We start from the raw sequence: 21,235 nt of genomic DNA, 5'->3' as shown, positions 1-21,235 counted from the left end.
AAGCATGGCCTGCTGGTTAACCACCATTCCCATCCAACTTCTTAGTTTTCAGGAGAAAAATATTTATGTTAGTGTCCAGAAAACCAGTTGCCATATAGTTAATTCCTATTCATGGCCACCCCATGTGTGTCAGAGCAGAACTGTGCTCACCAGAGTTTACAATTGCTGATTTTTCAGAAGTAGATCAGGAGGCCTTTCTTTGGAATCACCTCTGTGTAGACTCAAATCCCCAACATTTCAGCTAGCAGCTGAGTGCTTGATGGTTTGCACCACCCAGAGACTCCCTATTAGCATCGCAGGGTGCTAAAAATGCCTGGAAATATATGGGTAAGATCTTCTGGAAATAAACTTTTGACTGCAGTATTTTTTAACTGTTTGTAACAGGTCCATAGTGTATGTGTAGGAATATTGGTTGAATTGCTTGACATAGTAAAGACAAGAGCTACAGATCTATTGTTTTCTCTATGAAGATTAAAGATCATTGCTATGTTTTTCAGGAGGATCTCACGAAGTCTAGTGAATGGATGTGCTTAACAGTTAGAAAAACCTAAGTTCCAAATTCAACTCCACCACTTACAACTTTTGTGGCCTTGAAAAAGTTACTAACTTCCCCAAACTGTAATTTTCTTTTCGGTAAATACCATCTACCTTAAACAGATTTTATGCGGATTAAATTAGACAATGTGCATATAGAGTCAGGCCTACAGCAAACACCCAACAATTTACCCTTCCCTGCCCTCTGTGTCTGTCTGGGGATTGACTGGTAGCCTAGTTTTCTGCTGTGTTTGAGAGTCAGGACATTAAAATCAAGCTGGTCTGTAGGTGGATATTTCAGCGCTTTTGGCACAGCCCTGGAAACATGCCTAACACAGCAGGGGCCACGCCTATATTTCACTGACATGTGCCACACATGCAGTAGGCTGCAGAATGCTACAGTTTCCCTTTACTACCTCACTGAGGCTAAACTTTAATAAACTTGACAATAGAAAAAGAAACACAGGTGAAGGGGTCTTTGTATAGGAAGATGTGCTTGTTTTGAAAAACACATTTTAAGGTCACATGCTGTAGAACGATATCTAGCTTACTAAATTGGACTGCTAACCAAAAAGTCAGCGGTTCAAACCCACCAGTTGCTCCTTGGAAACCCTATACAGGGTCACTGTGAGTCTGTAGGGTCACTGTGATCAGAACTGACTTGAGGGCTTTTAACAACAACAAATGGCTTGTAAACATTTTGTAGAGTAACCATCATGGCTGTCAAGCATACAAAAGCTCCTCCACCTTTTCCAGATTTAAGAGTTTTTTAAAATCAATGTCATCTCATAACAAATTTGGATAGCTCCACAGTTTTGTTTCACAAAATAGAAAATAGAATTTTTAGACCTGAAGCTCTTGAATTATTTTACAGACATGCTAACATTTCATGACATATATTTTTATCATAAAAGTTTTATGGTAGGCATTTAAGGCAAATTTTTAATATAGTGTTCAGATTAACCCTTTGAGCTCCAAATAAAATAGAAGACTAAAAGTAATCAAGGTTAAAACAAAGTTTTTGAAAATAGAAGCCCTCCTGCCTTCCCCCAAATACACACATACTGTAGCCTAGAATTATTTATTTGCTTACTATCTTAATAATGGAAAATTAAGGTTTGGGTGAAGAAGTTGAAGAAAGGCTAGAGACAGCAGCAACAGAACAGTAATATTTGATTCTGATACTACTGAATATTAGGAAACGGGTTTTTGTAACTTGAACCGTAATTGTTTTTTTCCAGATGTTTAAAAAGGAAAGTCTCTGGGATATACTACAGTTTTGACTACTTCTCAGAGAAGAACTATTAAAGAAAAAAATGAATGAAACAAAACATTAGAGATTAGCAGGCTAATTTATCCCTCAATAAATATTTGTTAGTATTACTAAATAGTATCAACTCCATAGAAAATGATTTTTGAAAGCTGGTCAGTCTTTTAATTGATCAAAACAAGAGCTGTATATGTGTTATGTGTTTACTGAGTGTCTGAATGTGTCCATCATTCCCACATATTCTCAGATACACTATCAACTCAGTTCATGAGAGAAGGTACTGAGAATCGGCTTTTTAAAAAGCATGTGTAATTAACACCCTTTGACTTTTAGAAAAATGTGTTATTCATATTATTTTAGAAACACTGACTTATTGTTGTTAAGTGCCACTGAGTTGGTTCCAAGGAGTGACCTGTGGGTTTGAACTGCCAATGTTGTGGTTCATACCGGCTTTGTGGTTGAGTGCCTATCCTACAGCGCCACACCAGGACTCCATTGACTAGCTAGCTAAAAAATCAAGAATTGAGGTGTGACTAATAAATCATCTGCAAAGAGTTAGAATTTAATATTCACAAGTGGTTAGAGAACACTGTTTTGGGTTTTTTGTTGTTGTTGTTGTTGTTGTTAAATGTATAATGATAAGAAAAGACAATATAATCACTTTACAGACTTCTTTGGGCATTCAGATTTGCTAGAGATGGTAATTTGAATCATCTAACACAAACAATAAGAAGAAAACAACTGCATAAATAGTCAAAGGGCATATAATTTTTATCTCCAAATCAAACTATAAGCAATATATAATAAATGTTGGCATCAAAAAATCATAGAATAATAAACTGCAAAATTATAAGGCTAATGTCCACTGAATTATTTTTTATTTCTCAGTGTCATATATTCTTATTCAAATAACCACCCCCACCATTAGAGATATATTTTTGATTAAAAAGAAGACATACCTTCTACACAAGCACATACAATGGCCCATCTATAATCATCTCTGTTGCTTTTAATATATTACAAATTCTCCCCCTTATATAACACTTCAGCTCATGGAAGGAGAAATTTATAGTCACTACCTTTCTACACTTTTGCATTCAGTTTACTGTCTTCGCAGTCATTTCTCTGGCTCTGATTATAGTACATGTAGTTTGTGTGTTTTATATTCACGAACTATGCATGTTGGGAGTCTGCTCTAATATTTGGAGTTGATTCCCTACAGGTACATTCTTTGAATGTTCTATGTAGAAAGACTTTGGTTGTTCATATCTTATATTATCTTTTTTGAGCTGATTACTCTGGCCTGTATAGGCATTCAGTGGAGCCCATGAAGAAAATACAGACAGATAACTGGCTGAAGAAGACACTGGGGATGGGGGTGGGGGTCTCTCATTGTTTAGATTTCTGTCAGAAGATATAAGAATACTTAATTTCTTTTATCTCTAGGGCTTTCATTATCATTTAAATTTCATTTTACATTAATTGATCAGGGATTAGTAAAGCCATTATGCAGAAATTAGAATAAGACAAGCCAGATGGAATGAATAATTCATGAAGTCCAATTACATTTTATTTCTGGTGTACTTTCAAACTTGCCTTTGACTTCTGTGCTATTTTGATGTGATAATATTTTCTGGAAATCAAAAGTGCCATTTCAACTTATTGTGTCCCTCTGGAAGGGAAGCATTCATACATTCGTGCATTTGCTCCAAAAACATCAATTTGAGGGATCTTGGAAGCACCAGGTAATCTAGAAACTGGTTCATTTACAGGGGGCGAGGGACTTGGTTAATTCAAAAGTGTTACAATGAGCCATCAATCTGCCTGTTTTTTAGACAAACTGGTACTATGTAAAGTAACAGGATATTAGGACAACGAAAGTTTTACTTCCCAAAAGAGCTTCAATCCACTTTCAAGTATTTTTTTTTCCTATTACCCACCGCAAAGGAGTTATTAAAATATGGCTTTGGCCTAGAGTTCAGTTGTTATGAACCGTTGCAGCTACAGGCAAGGACCACGAGGTGGCAGGCGTTGCCTTCTATGCAAAGGTTTCGGGCCTGCAGGGGCTTCCAGAGTATCCCAGCGGGTCTGATCCTGGCCGACCTCGGCTCGGTTCAGGCTGGGAGCGACTCGCCAAGCGTAGAATTCCGAGCTAATGGGCAGTCCCGTCCACCTGTCTGGAATGTCTCTCCTACGACCTTGTCTGAAACCCCCGCCCTACCAGTCCCTTCTGCAACACCCCCCCCCCCGGTGGTATTTATTTATGCCACTGGACAGTTCTAGTCACATTAAAGCTCCGGTTCACCTTTTCGAGCACTTTCATCTCGGGAAGTTTTATGACACTTTGTGAATGTGCAAAGTTTTTAATTAGGCTCTCTAGACAGCCCGAGGCAGCAGCAGCGCCACAAAGTCTTCACGGTCTCTCTGCTTTACAGCACAACAAGCCGCTCTACTCCTTTGAAGACAATGCAGACTATGTGTACGATGTCATGTGGTCCCCCGTGCATCCCGCGCTCTTTGCCTGCGTGGATGGGATGGGGCGCTTGGACCTCTGGAACCTCAACAATGACACCGAGGTGAGCAGCGGCGCAGGCGCTCGGCCCGGGAGGGCGGGGGAGGGGTGGTAGGAGTGCAGCCCGGCCTCTCCCTCTCTCTGGGAAGCGGCCTGTTTTGGACAGACCCTCCAATTGCAGTTGAGCTGCCGGCCCCCCATGCTTGGCTGCCCTGAGGGGAATTGGCAGATGCGTTTGCCAAAACCATTTAATCTCACTTCATCCCAAAGTCGTGGCAAATCGTGGACAATTGATGACCCTTCTTTGCAAAGAGCAAAGCGATCTATATGTCAATGCCTTTCCCTACGGGGAAGGACACACAGGCATTTTTCAGAGAGTTATTGAAATAATTTTATTGGCAAACACTTAACTTGTAAAAGTACGCTTTTGTAGACTCCGATTTTAGACTGCACTCTTTAAAAGGTCCAGTTGTCCGTGTTTGTTCTTTGCACAATTTCTGTTTTGGATCCACAAAAGATTCCATTGACTTAGCTTTTAGTTTATGTTTCGATCCATTTGATTTTTACCAAGGTAAATATTACTTGTCTAAGAGCTTGAACTCAAAAGACAGACTTTTGCAGTAGTTCCAAACTTTGAGCATGTCTATTAAACACACTTATTAAAAAACCTGGGGTTTTAGCATGTCACATTAGAGTGGCTCATAGTGAAAACACACATTTTTAAAAGCAAATGATAACAAGCTTTTAAAAAAGATGTATCATGTACGATGTGCGTTTTTGTTGTTGTTGTTGTTTTTTAATTTGTCCTGTGTGTTTTACTTTTTTCCTCCTTCAAAATTGCTGAGGTGCTAGCTAATTCAGCTACTAGGGTGAGTGTGTGTTTGTTGGTGCTGTTGAAACATTAATATTAAATGTCTTTCAATTTAATCAAATAAAATGGTTGGTGCATCATTTCCTGGTCTCTGATTCCTGACTACTCTCCATAAATATGAATGGGCAGGTAAGAGGAACAAGTGCTGCAAATTCTATGTCAAGTGGAGAACAAGGGAATGGTCTTTTGAAGTGTTTTGAACAGGAAGCAGCTCAACCTTTTTAATTAGGAAACGTACAGCTGGAGGAGATGAGGAGGAGCATGCGCCCCAAGTATTTTTGCGGAAGGGGGCAGGGAAATATTCTTCAGGTGCCATTGTTGACTCCTTCTATCTTGCAAGGGTATATGCCGCTGTAACTCCTGCCAACAGTTATATTTTCAAAGGCTTTCCATTTTAAATCCATTTTTTCTTTTAAATATAAGAGCAATTGGGCAGAGTTATGTAATGAAGCATCTTTGAAAATAATCAAAACAGCATGAGTATGTGACATGCCCATCATTTTTGATGTTGAAATGTTTATAACATTATTGCTCTTAATGGAAAAATACTACCCTACATTGTAATGGTTTCCCAACGTCTTTCATCGCTGTCGATTAAAATTGTGTTGCTGCTATTTCCTAGAAGAAACTCATTCACTTATGGCAACCAAAAACCAAACGTGTTCCAGATTGACTTATGAGAGTGCCATCTCATCAATCAATGTGGAATCCGCCAACAGGCTTTAGTACAAGTGATGTTTAGGTGTTTCCCAACCGCTTGTGATTCTTACCAGTGGAGTCAGTGTTTTACAAACTCCTGAAAAATTCCTGGTGAACGGTTATGTTTTGTTTCTTCTCATCTGCATTAGAACTAAAATAAAATAAAGTCTCAACACTGCCAACCATAATTTTTTGCCTTTCTTTCTCTAGGTATTAAGAAACAACCACATAGGAATTTTGTAGTTAAACATTTTTTAAAAAATCATTACTGGAGTATACAAAACATTTCATTTTGTAGTAAACATAATTCTCTTTTCACAATAGTAGTGTGGATATATTGAGTCTGATTCAAATCCAGGAATGAGCTGGACAATTTTTTTAAACCCTCAAATCATTTTTGCCTTCTAGCAAGTTAAGCAACATTTTTCAAATATTTGTCAATTAGGAATTAAATTTGTTTAAAAAAAGAAGAGCCTGAATTCCCAGTAATTTGAGCTGTAGTGTTTTATTGTTCAAATTACTGTATTGTAGACCCAAGTTATCCCAGCTGCTATTGTACAAGGCTAGTTCACATTTACCTTTATCACGATGACTGACCTCTATTGTTTGATGCAGTCACTTATACTGTATGTGTCTTGTTTTTTACAGTTAAAATTATAGAGAAATTTTAATGTGCAAATGTTGTGAAACCAAAATATGAAGAAGAGAACATATAACTTACTTCATTATAAATTTATTGTTTTTTGAAGGTCAAATTATTTAAATGCATTTTGTCATTTCCTTCAGATATGATTATTTTTTTTAGTACATACCATGAGTAGTAAGGCAATGTGATGGCTGTTTATATCACTTCTAATGAAAAAGTATTTTAGATGGTTAAAATATTGTTTCAGTCTGCTGCATTACATTATATTTATATTCCAAATAAAGACAATCCTAAAAACTGTACTGCACATTATTTAAATTGTATCAAAAATTTATTTATTTTGAGAGCTTAATTTTTTACTGTATTAAAATTGTACAGATTTTATTCAGGTTTTGAGGTTGTTGTTCATAGATAAAATCAGATATTGAATAGAGTTCAGATAAAATCGGTAATGAATAAGATCAATTCTGTATGATCTTTCTAAATCATGAAGTTTAAAATTAACTCAGAATACTCTGTACCTAAATCAAGGACTTGCTTTCTGGGCAGCGCACTAATAATAAAACGTATTGGCAGACTTATGGCCCAATCTAAATTCACATTATTTTGACTTTTGAAAGATTTGATTAAAAATTTAGGCTCTAGCATGCACAGCAGGTAACTTTATTATAGAAACCGTGTATTTAAAAGAAAAATAAATGAGCCAGGGTTCTTTTGTTTTACATTTTTGTTCACAATTGACATGCAAGTGATTTAATCGGGTACAAGAATTTTGTTTGATTAATTTCAATATTATGCTTAAACATACATTCTTATATATGATGGAGTTGTTATTGTTATTTTAAAGATAAGCATTGGGTCAATAATCTTATATAAACAGATGGTTTCAATTCCATGAGTAACCGAGTGCCCGGGTGCTAAGTCACAATACATGTGTTTCCATCCTAATACGAGATGTTTATTAGACACAGGTCTTAAACAGTGGCATGAATTCATCTCAGCGGCCCTCTTTGCACTATTTTTTCCCCACTTTTATTTTTATATGACCTTTTCTTTTTGAATGAACTGTTGTCACTTGCTACCTAACATTCTTATAGAAGGCTTGTTATAAAGTTATCTTATTTCAACCTTGAATTTCTACAACTGATGGCATAAGCATGCTGAAATTAGTTTTCCAAATACTGAGGTTCTTGTACCAAATACTGAGGTTATTATACCAAATACTGTAGTTTCCGTATTAACACCTCCCGTTTTTACTTTAAAATAATTTAAGTATCTGGATTTTCAATTTCAAGTTGCTTACTAAAGATTAAGTAAGGCATTTTCTGCAAGTAGGTAGCTACATTTTCTCAGGGTTATCATACAGGGGACATTGCCACAGTTAGAGACCACTTCCCATGCCGTGGTACTGCCAGAAGGAGAAAAAAAAACAGTGGAGGGGAAAAAAAAAAAAAGAAAGGAGAGGAGAATTTGAAATTTCTCACCTACATACTTTGCTTTCTTCTGATCATCCCATCCCAGATGAGAATTGGGAGCCTTAATACTTAATGTGCTCCCCCCCAAAAAAACATTCTTATTAATATAATCTTTACTCCATCATATCCATGCCTGCCTGGCTTTGATAACATCCTACTCTTAGCAAATTCTGAAATATCTCTTTCCATGAAATCAGAAATCAGGACCTGACCATAAAGTATCACATTTGTATGTTGGATGCACATATTCTGCGTAATCTGAAGAAATATGTATGCTACTCACTGCCCAGTGACTGTGGAGAAAGACTCTCCCTGGTTCTCTTTTTGTTCAAGTGTCTCTTCTCTCTACCCTTCAATTCAGCAGAGCATATGATTTAAGAACAATGAATCCTTTTTTACCCCTGCACAAGGGATGTACATTACTTCATGCACTGAAGGCAGTGGTGACTCATCCAGTGAAATGTGTCTTTGTACATTAGTAGATTTAAGGTCATATTCAGAAAGCATTTTTGTTTTTTTTATTTTCTTTTGTAACCCTTTTGGCAGGTTCCAACAGCAAGTGTGGCCATTGAGGGAGCATCTGCCCTAAACCGTGTTCGCTGGGCTCAAACTGGCAAAGAAGTTGCTGTTGGGGACTCAGAGGGCCGTATTTGGATCTATGATGTTGGAGAGGTACATGGAATTTTTTTTCTTTTTTCACATTTGTGCCTACTTCAAAGACCTAGTGAAACTGACAAGACCTTGTGGACTAGAAGTGCCCTCTTGAGTGCGTTTGCAAATTTCCATTGACTTCAGTGGGAGCTTGGTGAGACTTCCTTAGGGCCTAATTTGGTCCTCTGTCTCCATGCTCAGGACACTTTAATTAATGATACAAGTTCCTTTTAGTGTATTGTGCAATCCCCAGCTACCCTAAAAGAAGCATGACATTTCTCACCCATTTCAGGAGAACAAAAAGTTTGCATGTGCATCCTGCTAACATTGAATTTGGGAGTTTGAAAATTAAAGTTCTAATTGATATGCTAAATTAAAATGTATGTGATTGCTCTTTAATAAACAAGTGGTTAATCAAAAAGGCTGTGCTGAATCAGAATTTTATACCAATTTCATGGTATTCAAAAATAATTATATGAGATGTATATGCCTGAATTTCATGACAAATATCAAAAGGGAAAAAAACAACAAACTCTATCTTTTATATAGAACATATCTCTTTGAATTTTTAAACTAGCTTTAGTATAACATGAAATTATCAATCAATTGCCCAGAAGCTTATCTGTTTATTTCTACTACATGAGAAAGTGTTGACAAAAACCTTCATTTCTGATGAGGTTAAAAATTTTTTTCCTAAAGTCAGAGAAAACATTGAACTTTCAAACAAACCTAGTAAGAGTGTTGTGTAATGCTTTTTTTGGTGTAATATGAATCTAACATTTGCATTCCAGAGGAAAAATTCACCACATTTGTCTGCATATAATGTCCTAGACCTAGGAAGCGCTCCATGAGTGAGTGCCTAGGGGGTGAGATTTAGCTGATCACACTGAGAAGGGTGCTTCATGTTTTCATCAATCAGCATGCTAAGAATTGGGCAATCCTAGGTGGTTTGTTTTGCAATGAAACTTTTAATGGTACATTATATGCTGCTATAAGGTAAAGTTGATTGTGTTGAAGCAAGCTGAATGATACTTGTTTAAAGTCAGCAAGAGACAGAAACTGAATGACATAAGAGATTTCTATTCCATGATGCACAGCTCTAAATAAAGCAACTGGAATGATCTCTTGGTGTGTTAGTTACTGCACATTATATATTTCATTAGATGCCCCTTTGACTGCTCCAACAGCTACAAGTGAGTCATTCCAACAGTAACAAACACTGCGTTGATATTGATTGCCATTGGGGAAGATGCAAAGGGTCTAGTGACTGTTGATGGAGTTTAGAATCTATGGGAAACAGGATGCTACCCAAGTAAAAAATCGTTGCCCGTAGTTATAGCCCACACTTGTCTTCCATGAGTACTCTTTATATTCAATGCATGTTTTTCATGGTAGTCATCAAAACAAAACTGAACAATAACAACAAAAACAAATGCTCTTCATTGTATCATTTCCTAAAAAATTATAAAAGAACTGAAGGAGAATATAAAGAATTAAGCAAGTTGTCTCTTTTCCTTTCTCGTCTTCCTTCTTTTCTTCTTTCCCTCCCTTTTCTTTCTTTGTTTCTCATCTTGCAAATGTAATTGTAGAAGAGAAATAGATGTGGAGACATGTTCAGAGATTAAATGGCCAGAACAGATGAAAATTTAAGACTCCTTTTTTCAACTCCCTGGCTTATACACAAGGCCCTTAAATTAACTCTCTTAATATTATTGCTGTTTTTGCTGTTAACTGCTGGTGAGTAGGTTCTGACTCCCTTAAGGGTTTCCTAAGCTTTAAATTTTCACAGGAGCAGAAAGGCTCATCCTTCTCTCACAGAGCTGACAAGTGGGCTTGAACTGCAGACATTGTGGTTTGCAGTCCAATGCTTCACATGTGGAGCCCGTTTAAGATTATTTGTTGTTGTTAAGTGCCATCAACTCATAGTGACCCTGTATAGCGTATCTGAGAAGTGGCTGATCTGAACCACCAACCTTGTGGTCTAGTGCTTATCCTATAGCGCCATGTAAGGGCTCCTAAGATTATATGCAACATTAATTATTTTATCCTTCTTAATTGTATCTCCAGAGAGTTAAAATACAGAATAGTTTAGCAATCTGGTTTATTTAAAGAAAACCTTATCTGAAGTCTTTATTTGGACTATAAATATTATTATATAATATTGTAATATAAGTTTATATTATATATGCACATACAGCAGACACATATACACAATCTCTGTGCAATAAGCAACACAGCGTAATGTTAATGCAGAAAAGTTAATTTTGCAACCAATGGGCAGAATTGCTGGACTATGACTCATATTTTAGGACTATATATAATTTTTTAGAAGTTGCTTGAACTTATATGTGGCTACTAAAACTTCTTTCTCAGTTGCTATCATCATTTCTAAGTTGGCAAGTGTTATCATACTCATATTTCCATTATCGTACTGGCAGGTCAGGCTAGCTTTCATTTTTGTATTATTGTCCTTACTTCTCTAAGTGATATTACAGACTATAGAATTGTCCACAACTATAGGCCAGTCTCGTCTATTGTCTGGAGTCTAGACAGGCTATAGAAAAATCTCTGTGACATACAATAGGCCAAACAATTTGTAGAGTTGTTTATCCCTACAAATTCACTACCCGGGGGAAGGATATAGTGTTTTATTGAGAGCAGGTAATATTATAATCTCCTAGTCCTTTTCTGAATGACCACAAACCAGGATAGGCTTATCCACTTGAACAATACTTTATGTGTTGTTTGATCATATACAAAGCAATCTATAGCTCAGAAAAACTCAAGTTAACAATATAATTTTGACTTAACTTATGATTTTTTCTGAATGCTTTTGTAAGGTATCTCAATATATTGATTTTATTTCTGAGGAAAGGGAGGCAAAAAAGGCTTTTGTTTCTCTTCTCTCCCTCTCTGCCCTGTTCTCAAGTTCTCAAGATCAAGTCTTTTAGAGCCACCGTGTGCTAAAAGGAAAGACGGCTTCCCTGCAGCTGAGGCTTAGCTGAAGCCCACTTCTGAGAGATGGTAGATCACTTCACCGGCAAATGCCAAGATTATCGTAATTACTATTGTCTCCTTCTCCAGTCTAGAACTGACAGAGCATAACTGTACTTAGAAGAGAAAGGCAGCATATAAGCGATAACTCACCAGCCTACCAAATTACCTAAACTGCACAAAGCCCGACAGAATATATTCATGGCAAGCTGGCCTATTTAGAATTGGAGGTCAAATAAATCTGAAACTGGCACATGGCTGGCGAGACAGAAAAGGTTGGAACAGGAAACAATTTAAAAAGAAAAGAAAAAAAAAATCGAAGAGAAAGAAAATATGGCATTGAGGATCAATTCGCTAGTAGAGTCTGCTACTATTATCTATATTCAAAATTGTTCCTCTGGTCCTCATTATAACTGCACCTCTCAGCAGGTCATGCTGGCCTTTGGACAGAAAACCTTGTTTATGGAACCCTCTAACAAGGAAGATGAAACACTTAGATAAGTCTTATACTACAACCTGTATTAGAAAGTAAATGATAGTTTTGTAGTTTTTCTAATATACTTTGTCCATCCATTTTCATGGAACTTTGGTGCCTGTCTGTGGGGAGAGATCTCACACTCATTGCACCCACTGTTGAGTTGATAGAGACTTCTGTTAGATGGGAGAGAAAGTCGGAGGCAGCAGGCTATTTGCCAAAGTCCTACTCCCACAAGCAACACTGCTTTCCGAGGTTTCCACCTGCACTTAGAACACCCCTGTGCTCCACTGCTGTTGGTTTGCTTTTATTTTTTCTGCAAGGGGCCCTGCATTTTCATTTTTCTCTGAGTCCCACAAATTATGTAGCCAACCTGTCCACAAGAATATTATTCTTCATGCCACTCATGATGCATAGCAGAAATGAACCATGTTGGCCTTGACCGAGATAATTAGAAACAAGGAATTGGGTTAAATGGGGTACATGTTGTGTGGTCTTCCTATTACCTTTCTTTAAACTACCTAAAACTGTTGAATGAGAGTGGCAACCATTTTTACATTATTGGCTTCATGAGGCCCAGAAAAAGAGAGCTGAAGCCACACTGGAGATTCTCATCTGTTTTCCTGTAACCCCATTTTGATCACATTGTAATTTTCACTGAAAGTATAATCTAAGTTTGGGAAAGTTTCCTATGCCGCATATGACGATTGGAGAGGAGTAAGATAGGCTTTGTCTATTCACCCATGGTGTAGCCCTCCCTGATAAGAGACACTTTTGTGACTACCAGTAGAGATGTCCTCATTCAAGTCCTCGTAGATTTGCCGTCTTGTGAGACCTGGCACTCGACAAGCTGTACACTGCAGAGAGGGACTTGGGTGTCACCAGTCACTAACAATCGTCTGCAGGGAGTCCCAGCACAGTGCCCCCATCCACATGCCTACCTCTGTTATGTTCAATTATCCTCCATGACTTTTAAGATGATGGCAGAGGGCAATGGCTTGATTCCAGATTTACTGATGCAATTTATTATGAACTTCTGAAGGAGTAAGCAGAGGATTGTATAGGAGCTCATTGAGTTTGTCCAGGCACACCACACCCCCTTTTTTTCTTTGTTACATTTCAATCCCAATGTCATGAGTACTACCTAGGGGCCTGTGAATAAGAAGGTGAAATATAAAAGAACAACATTTACAGGTAGGCCACGTGATGCTTTGTTTATACAGCACACATTTTTGGTTATTTGATTTCAACATTGTATCAGCAAAATACACTGTACACATTTATTTTCACAGATAGGGGTCTATTTTCTTTGCAGAGCAGGTGCTTAGCTCTCATTAACATAAATGAAAGTCCTGGGAATCCAACGAAAGACAGAGAAGACCTATTTTTATTATTTGGCAATCATTTTTATTCTATTTGCACGTCTGTAAAGTTACTTAAATAGACAGCGGTTGCACGAACCATTTAAATGTTCTAAGCCCTAAAATAAATGAGCCAAGCTCCTGAAAAAAGTTTTGGGGACTTTTATCTCTACACTATAGGACACATTCTGCATGTTTGGGTGCTATATGATCCCATTCAATTAATTGAAACATGGTAAGCTAACAAGGCCTGAATTAACTACAACTATAATCTGAGAATATTGGGTGTACTCGGTTTAAGCAGGCACACAGAGAGCTGTTAATCATTGTTGGATCTTTTTTTAATGATGTGTGAACACACATATTTGAACGAATTAAAAACAAAGATTACTTACTGTCATGGTGCCTTTACTGAATGGCAAGCTTTCTCTCTATGGAGCGGATTTGAACAGCACATGGACCGGTGCGTATAGAATTATTCACGTGTCCTGATGATTGATAGCCAGACCTATCTACCTGTCTTTCTTGCAGATGTGTTTTATAGAAAGCCTGCTGCCATTGTTAATGCTTCAGCGCTGTCACACAGATGAGGCTGTCATAAATATCCCCTAACAACTATGTCTGCTGTTTATCTGAATTAGTTAGAATGCTGTTTGTAGCTCCAGTTTTGAAAGAAGCAGTTTATCTTCAACCTCCTATTATTGCTTTTTCCATTAACCTCTTCCAGGGAAGATTTTGTTTTCAGTTGTGATAAAGACACATAAATTTCAAATCCTGATTATATTTTTACAGTCATCAAATGATAAAATTCCAAAATGGTTTTCAGCTTAAACTAGAATTTGCAAAATAAAATGGCAATTTAAAAACTGTAATTTGGAAGATGAATAAATCTCCTTATGCTAGCTTGATTTGTTTGTCCTATTCACTAATTACTTAACAAAATGTGCCTAGATCTTTATATTTTTTACCCTAAATTTTGGCAGCATTTCAAATAACTTGCCTGATATGACTATTTTAGGGCCAAAAAGAAACCTGCAGTTTAATACAGATTTTAATAAAGGCAATCAATTTGGCATTTATTAGTATACTTAAAGGACTTTGAAAAATTATTGGAAAGGAAACAGTGCAGATAAGTATGAACGATCAAGTAAAGTTAATTATAATGTGATTTTAAATGTTTATGTGAATATATTTTAAAGCTAAGAAGAAAAGTTTGTTTGGAATCCCAAGAGGAAAAAATGTCCTTTGTAATATACTCTAGAAATGATAGCAAGATATAATGTGTAAGGACTACTAGAAGTGCCTCAAATATTTTTTATAGCTGGCAAAAATAAGAGTAAAAGAAGAAAGATTCAATGAGCAATTTCTCTTGGACGTAAAATAGAAGTTACGTATAGTAGCATCTGATAAACTGAAATGCAGGGATATAGAAAGGGTCTGAGTGGCACAAAATCAACACAGTACGTTTATGGTTTTTAAGTGGATTACACTTAGGAAATAATTGTTTATCTGTGAAGCAACCAGCATTTTCAGTAGAACTGGGCCTCCATCAATTCTCCAAAAGTATCTTGTGCCTTTAATATGAACAATCCCTTTTCTTGGGATTGGGGGCCAAAATGAAATTAATGACTTTTTAATTTTAAGATTAATTCAAAGAAAAACTCCTTGGTGACCAGAAAATATTTGAAATCATTTGATTTAATTGATGTGGTTTATGATGGCTATTACCCATTGCTGATTGCTAAACTTTGACAGTCGTCAAAAGAGGTGAACAGAACTGGTCTCAGCAAAGGCCAGTTATAGACCCTGAAAACACTTGTGCTTCTCATTAAATGAGTGTTCCAGTAAGTCGCTAGATTCTTGAAGGTCTTTGCAAGTACTGGCTTATTCTCCAGTGGATAAACAGTTGAGAATATTTTCTTTAGCTGGTACTAAACACTTTCTTCAGTTTTCTCCATAGAAAATAAAAGGCAGACATAAATCCTTTCATGATGCCAAATATCCATATAAACACAGAAATTTCAAACGTCCAGTCCTGTTGATGGTACCCAGAGTGATAAAAACTGATGTGTTGTTTCTCCACTTTTACCTGAATTTTTATGGTTAAAGCTACAACACTGCAGCTGAAGTTAAGAGCGCAAAGGCATACTCGTGTAGATTTTGGGTGCTAATAAATATAATTATATAAAATAAACCACTTTGAGATAGTATCTATTAATTCATTTTTGTCATGATGAGTTATATGTATTTGAATAAGATAATTTGGATAAAATGCATGATTATAATTTTAGTATTAACTTGATTTCTTCTAGGAAAAGTACTTAATTTTAGAAAGAAAAGAAAAGAGACTTAATTCCATTCAATTATTGTTATAATTATTCATCTTATAGCAAGTAGGGTTGCAGTGGCTTTCATTTTGATTAGTATATATGTAAAAGAACATGATTACACTAATTACTATATGGTGTGCTTATTCAGGTAACATTGGTTTATAAAAATGGACTTAATAGTATTAACATCTTTTCAAGCTGCTTTTTATTTTCTGAATTGATGAGAAAATACTTGTGACTTTTTTGTACTATGGAGTCATTGATTAAATGAAAAGAAAACCCTAGTATCTAATTTTATGAAAATCAAATTAATGTGTATATAATAATTTCCAATAGTCAATGAAATTAATATGGTCTCATTTTGGTGATAAATGATCTATTAATATAAACCTTCCATAACAAGAATGAGCTTGTATAATTAATCACTTTATGATTCTTTGTGGTTTCAAACTGTCATCTTCAATAGCAATTTGAGTTTTGAAGCAGTCATTAATTATAGTGTTAATTTTTTTTTACGCTGACAAAATTGTGTTTAGTTTCAGAATTTCAAAACTACTAAGTTTTGTCTTGAAAAAAATTGCTGCTTAGTACAGTAGCCTCAAATCACAGCTTAGACCAACCAAGTGTGAAGCTACTCCAGCCTTCTGTAAGTCTAGATTAATGCTCGCTTGTATAGAAGTGGGAAGTTATTCGTTTCTTACATGTGTATGTGTGCTTCTATTTGTATATCTAAAATGTAAAGTGAAATCAAATATCTGCACGTTTCTGTGTAAATATTTATATACCATGAAAGGGTTAGACTTGAAAAATGAGAAAGTGAATGAATCGGTATATGCCAGTTTCAAGAAATGTTTGCGTGAATGTTGAGAATGTCAGCTCTCAGAATTTCTTTAAATTTTAAATCATGAATTATTTATTAGTTAGGGACTATAAAAGCTTAACATTGTAGAAGAAGTTTTGCACTATTACTATTATATTGACAGATAAAACTGATCCATGGTCTCAATTTCTAAAGTCTCCTAATGGTCAGCAAGTAATTTCTCAACAGTTAGACTAAACATTTTATTTTTGTTTGTCTCAGCATTAAAGGTCTTTTGGTAGAAAGCAAATACGTCTTTTACCATAAAGGCTAGTCACCCTTTTGATTAGCGGAAAAGAAAAAAAAAAAATAATCAAGTTCAAAACCCTCATTTGGTTGATCACTTGCTGAAACAGTAAACCCACATACATCAGTTGGATACTTGACAATTATCTATATAAAGAGATTAACCCTGTGTAGCACATTGCCTGGCACACACTAGGCACTCAATATATTTCCAATGAGTAAATGAATGGTTCAGATGCAAACGTTGGGGAGTTAGGTGAAAGTTTAATTGTGCAAAGCATTCAGAATTCAGCCTCTAAGTTGGCTATAGATTGATGGGTGGGGGTGGGGGGTCCATTTAACTATATTTGTACAAACAAGTATATTTTAAAAATATATTTAGAAAAGAGTGTTTTGCTTATCTTTCCTGCCCAATCTTTATCCCAGTCCCCCTCCTCTCTTGTGCTTTTAAAACTGAGCATTTGACCACTAGTGAGTGCAATGAAAGAATTTCAAATAGTTGTCAAACCACTGGAAAAATGCTTCCTTTATATTTTGCTTTTTTTGGACACTATAGATATGGTAAATCATGAACTGCATTATAAAAATACCTCTTTTTATGCCCAAACATTCAGTAGGCGGGAATGACATTTCTTTTATTACCTTGGTAAATGTTTTTAAGGTGTTTAGCAATAAGCTTTCTTTTTTGTCAAAACTGCTTGGATGCCATGGTTGCTAGGAATTTGCTAGAAAACCTATAGTTAATAATATCAAGGGGGGAAAAGGGATGTATGTTTAGTTAGCTAATATGGCAAATCACCATGAGTAGCTCATGCCTTTGCTCTTTCCTATCATTTTCTTGAGCTTTTGTGTTATGGAAAAAGAGTGGTAATTGAGGTTGAAAAAGTTTCTTTTCCACTATTGCCCGTCAACCTTTTTTTTTAGCATTTTCTCCATCTTATAGACAGAGAAATTGATTGGTCTAAATAATAGAAAAATAATGCTAAAGGATTTCTAAAGAAAGGATTTTAATGCGTATGTGAGCAAAATTGTCTTTAGGACTTAGAGAATTAACTCTTTCTTCATGTGTTTGTCTCCTCGCAACCACCACATGTATAGATAAAAACTTCAAAATTTTGTCATGTTTCGTACAATGATGCTAGAATTGAACATAAAGACACTTTGCATTTTGAAATGTTAGTTTCTTAAGAATGGTGTGTAAAAATAAATTCTTTATTTTTAATATTTGCTGATTTTCCTAAAATTGATACAGGCCAGTATTTGTTACTACTTACTTTTAACTTATATGTCCTGCATTGATTTCATTTTTTAATTAGATGGCAATGGACTTTAAAAAGATGTTCTACAAAGCACATTGAAGTTAACCACTCCTTTAATAATATAGAGAAGAGACCTTTGGCAGAAAGATTTCAAGCTGTGTGGGTTGATGAGGGTTCCCTTTGGTGGAATTTTCAGATGACAAAAAGTGTGTTCTTCCTTAACCAAAAATAGTCCGATACCATCAGATACCACAGGTTAGAATGCTGCTAAATTTCACAGAAATGTTTAGTAATTGACTGGTAAAAGCAGACTTTGGAGACTAGAGACTAATGTAACTTCTACTTTCAATGTTTCTAGAACTGCTCTAAATGTTAAGTTACCACACAGTATATATTTTTGTGGTAGAACACTGTAGTGTATTTCCCCTCTGTATACTTCAGTCTGGCTTGGAATGTTGGTCCGTGGTTTCATCCATTGTTAACAGTGATGCTAGATTCTCCAGAGAGTTAAGTACTGTGTAGCTGTATTTATTTGAAGCGGGTATGCTTGGTTGTTCCCGTGGCTGTTTCACTGCTTATTACCTCCCACTTTGCTTCCATCTGTGTGTGTGTGGCAAAGGGAATTGTCTTAAAAAATATATAGGCTTCCACTGGACACAAGCGTATATTTGTATACCAGTAAGTTCACAATCTCATGAATACTGTGTCATTATTAATAATTGTAGTTTTTAAAATTATTTTAGAACATAGAGGGGTTAGCCAATCTTTCTTTTAAAGCCAACATACACTTCTACTGTTCCTGTCCATGCAATCAAATAGCTGATATATATTATAGTGAAAATTTGTGAGACATATTTTTAACAGAAAACTTTCATTTTTAGTTTAATGAAGAAGATGAGTGTTGTGTTTCTGTTTGGAATCAATGGTATCATAATAGTACCACAGACTCTTTTTTTAATGACTCCATTTAATTGAAAGATTACAAAGAAGCTGATGAACCACACACCCATGGAATATTTATTCTGAAACTTAGAGTCCTACTCATTTTAATTCATTTGCCATGCTTAATGTATCTGAGAAACCAAACTGAAATTACTGACGACTTTCCTAATGTCTTATTTAACCAAGTGTTTTTTTTAATTAAAATACTTTTACAATAAGTAATGCCCAAGTCAGATATTTTTTACATAAAACAATATAGCACTGGGCTGGTAGGAGTTACTGCAGATAATGCAACTATTTAAACTCAACTGCTAGGTACTATAAACCCTGTAAAATTACTAACAAATGAAGAAGGTTTGACTGAAGAATGTCCAGAATGGTTAGCCATATGCTTATAAATGAATGCTATTTGTATGGTTTGGAGTCCTGGTGTGGCGCTGTGGGCTAATGTATCAGACTGCAAAGTCGTTCAATTGCAAGGTGGTGGTTCAAGCTCACCAGCTGCTCCTTGGAAACCCTATGCAGGGTCATTATGGGTCAGAATAGACTTGACGACACTTAACAACAACAACATTTGTATGTTTAACCCTGATTTTAAAAAGTCATTTGATTTTTGTAACATGTTTTGTGTTGACAAAGTCTTAGAATTTGAGGTAAAAATATAAGATCCCATTGTGGAAAGTGGCATAATAGATAAATAGCTAGATAATGCTATATTAGTCACATGAGTATGTGAAAAAGTCTATGTGGATGTACACATGCTTTAAAGGAATAATTATATTTTTAATTTATTTTTTTAAAGAACAATAAAAAGTACTGAGAGAATTTTTCTTGAGTTCTAAAAGAACTCTTTTGACCTCCCAGCCCATGTAAATTAGCTATTTTTAAAAGTATATTTAAGAAATAATTTGTGTACATTTTCAAGAAATCAAATGTGATCAGCTATAAGGTAAACTATAAAACAAGCAGCTTTATATAGATGAAAAGAAGAAAATGTAAGAGAGAAAAGGGGGAAAGGAGCAAAAAAAAAAAAAAACTAGAGAAGAGGGAAATACGCATTTAGAAGGAAAAATAGGAAAGCAGAATCTCTATTCAGTGTTTATAAAGTGTCAAGTATTGGGCTAAGTTCATTATATTTTACTCACTTATTTTACTGGTGTGGAACCGCAGGTTAATGCACTGGACTTCAAGGTCAGTGGTCCAGGTTCACTAGCCACTCCTCAGAAACACTGTACAGGGTCACTATGAATCAGAAATGAAAACTCAATGCTGCTTAACAACAACATTGTGCTAAGTTCATTGTATTTTACTGACTAATATTCACAGTAGTCCTGTAGTTATTAAGTAATATCGAATTGGTACTGACTCATAGTGACCCTATATAGCGTTTCCAAGGAACAGCTAGTGAATTTGAACTGCCATCCTTGCATCTAGCAGCCCAGTGCTTATCCTATAGCAGTTTACCAGGACTGCACAGTAGTCTGTTGTTTAATGTCATCGAGTGGGTTCTGACTCATAACGACTCTACATAGTGCTTCTGAGGAGCAGCTGGTGGGTTTGAACCACCAACCTTGCTGTGCCACAATGGTAATCCTGGGAGAATTTAAATTGCTTTCTCACAGTCGAGGAAATGATGACCAGAGACACTAAAACTACAAATTTCCTAAGACCACACAGCAAGTGGCAGAATTGGAATGAAACCATGATCTAACTGATGTAAGGAGAAATAAGTCAGCCCCAGCTGTGTTCTCCAAACTAAAATCAAACCTACTCTCATTCAGTGGATTCCGACTCATACTGACCCTAAAGGAAGCAGACAGCCTCATCTTTCTCCTGCAGATCGGATCAGATGGCTGGTTTGAACTACTGTCCTTAGGTGTTGGTGGCCCAACACTTACCCACTATACCACCTGTGTTCCTTGCCTGCCCTTTATATCCACAGTCTATGCTACACGGGTAGTCCTCGCCAGATGCCCAATGATTAGACTGACCAGTTTCCTCAGACAAAGGGGGCAAATTCATGATCCAGCCTCAGATGGAGCAGGGCTTTGTTGTTTTTGCTTGTGATTGGGGTAGGGGGTGGGGGGTGGGGGGGGATCTCAAGCAATGAT

At 36.1% G+C, this 21,235-nt stretch overlaps 1 protein-coding gene across 4 annotated transcripts in view; it reads left to right on the top strand.

The window, feature by feature from the left end:
• Positions 1–21,235, top strand: part of DYNC1I1 (dynein, cytoplasmic 1, intermediate chain 1) — a 416,457-nt gene that overhangs the window by 385,469 nt on the left and 9,753 nt on the right. For all 4 annotated transcript variants that reach the window (XM_006834266.1, XM_006834268.1, XM_006834267.1 and 1 more), the window contains 2 exons: positions 4,240–4,380; positions 8,554–8,679. In XM_006834266.1, coding sequence (XP_006834329.1) covers positions 4,240–4,380; positions 8,554–8,679 — 267 coding nt within the window. The remainder of the gene's footprint in view (positions 1–4,239; positions 4,381–8,553; positions 8,680–21,235) is intronic.

Source organism: Chrysochloris asiatica, unplaced genomic scaffold (genome assembly GCF_000296735.1).
Source record: "Chrysochloris asiatica unplaced genomic scaffold, ChrAsi1.0 scaffold00010, whole genome shotgun sequence".
NCBI classification, from domain to species: domain Eukaryota; kingdom Metazoa; phylum Chordata; class Mammalia; order Afrosoricida; family Chrysochloridae; genus Chrysochloris; species Chrysochloris asiatica.
This window is presented reverse-complemented; position numbering and strand designations above follow the sequence as displayed.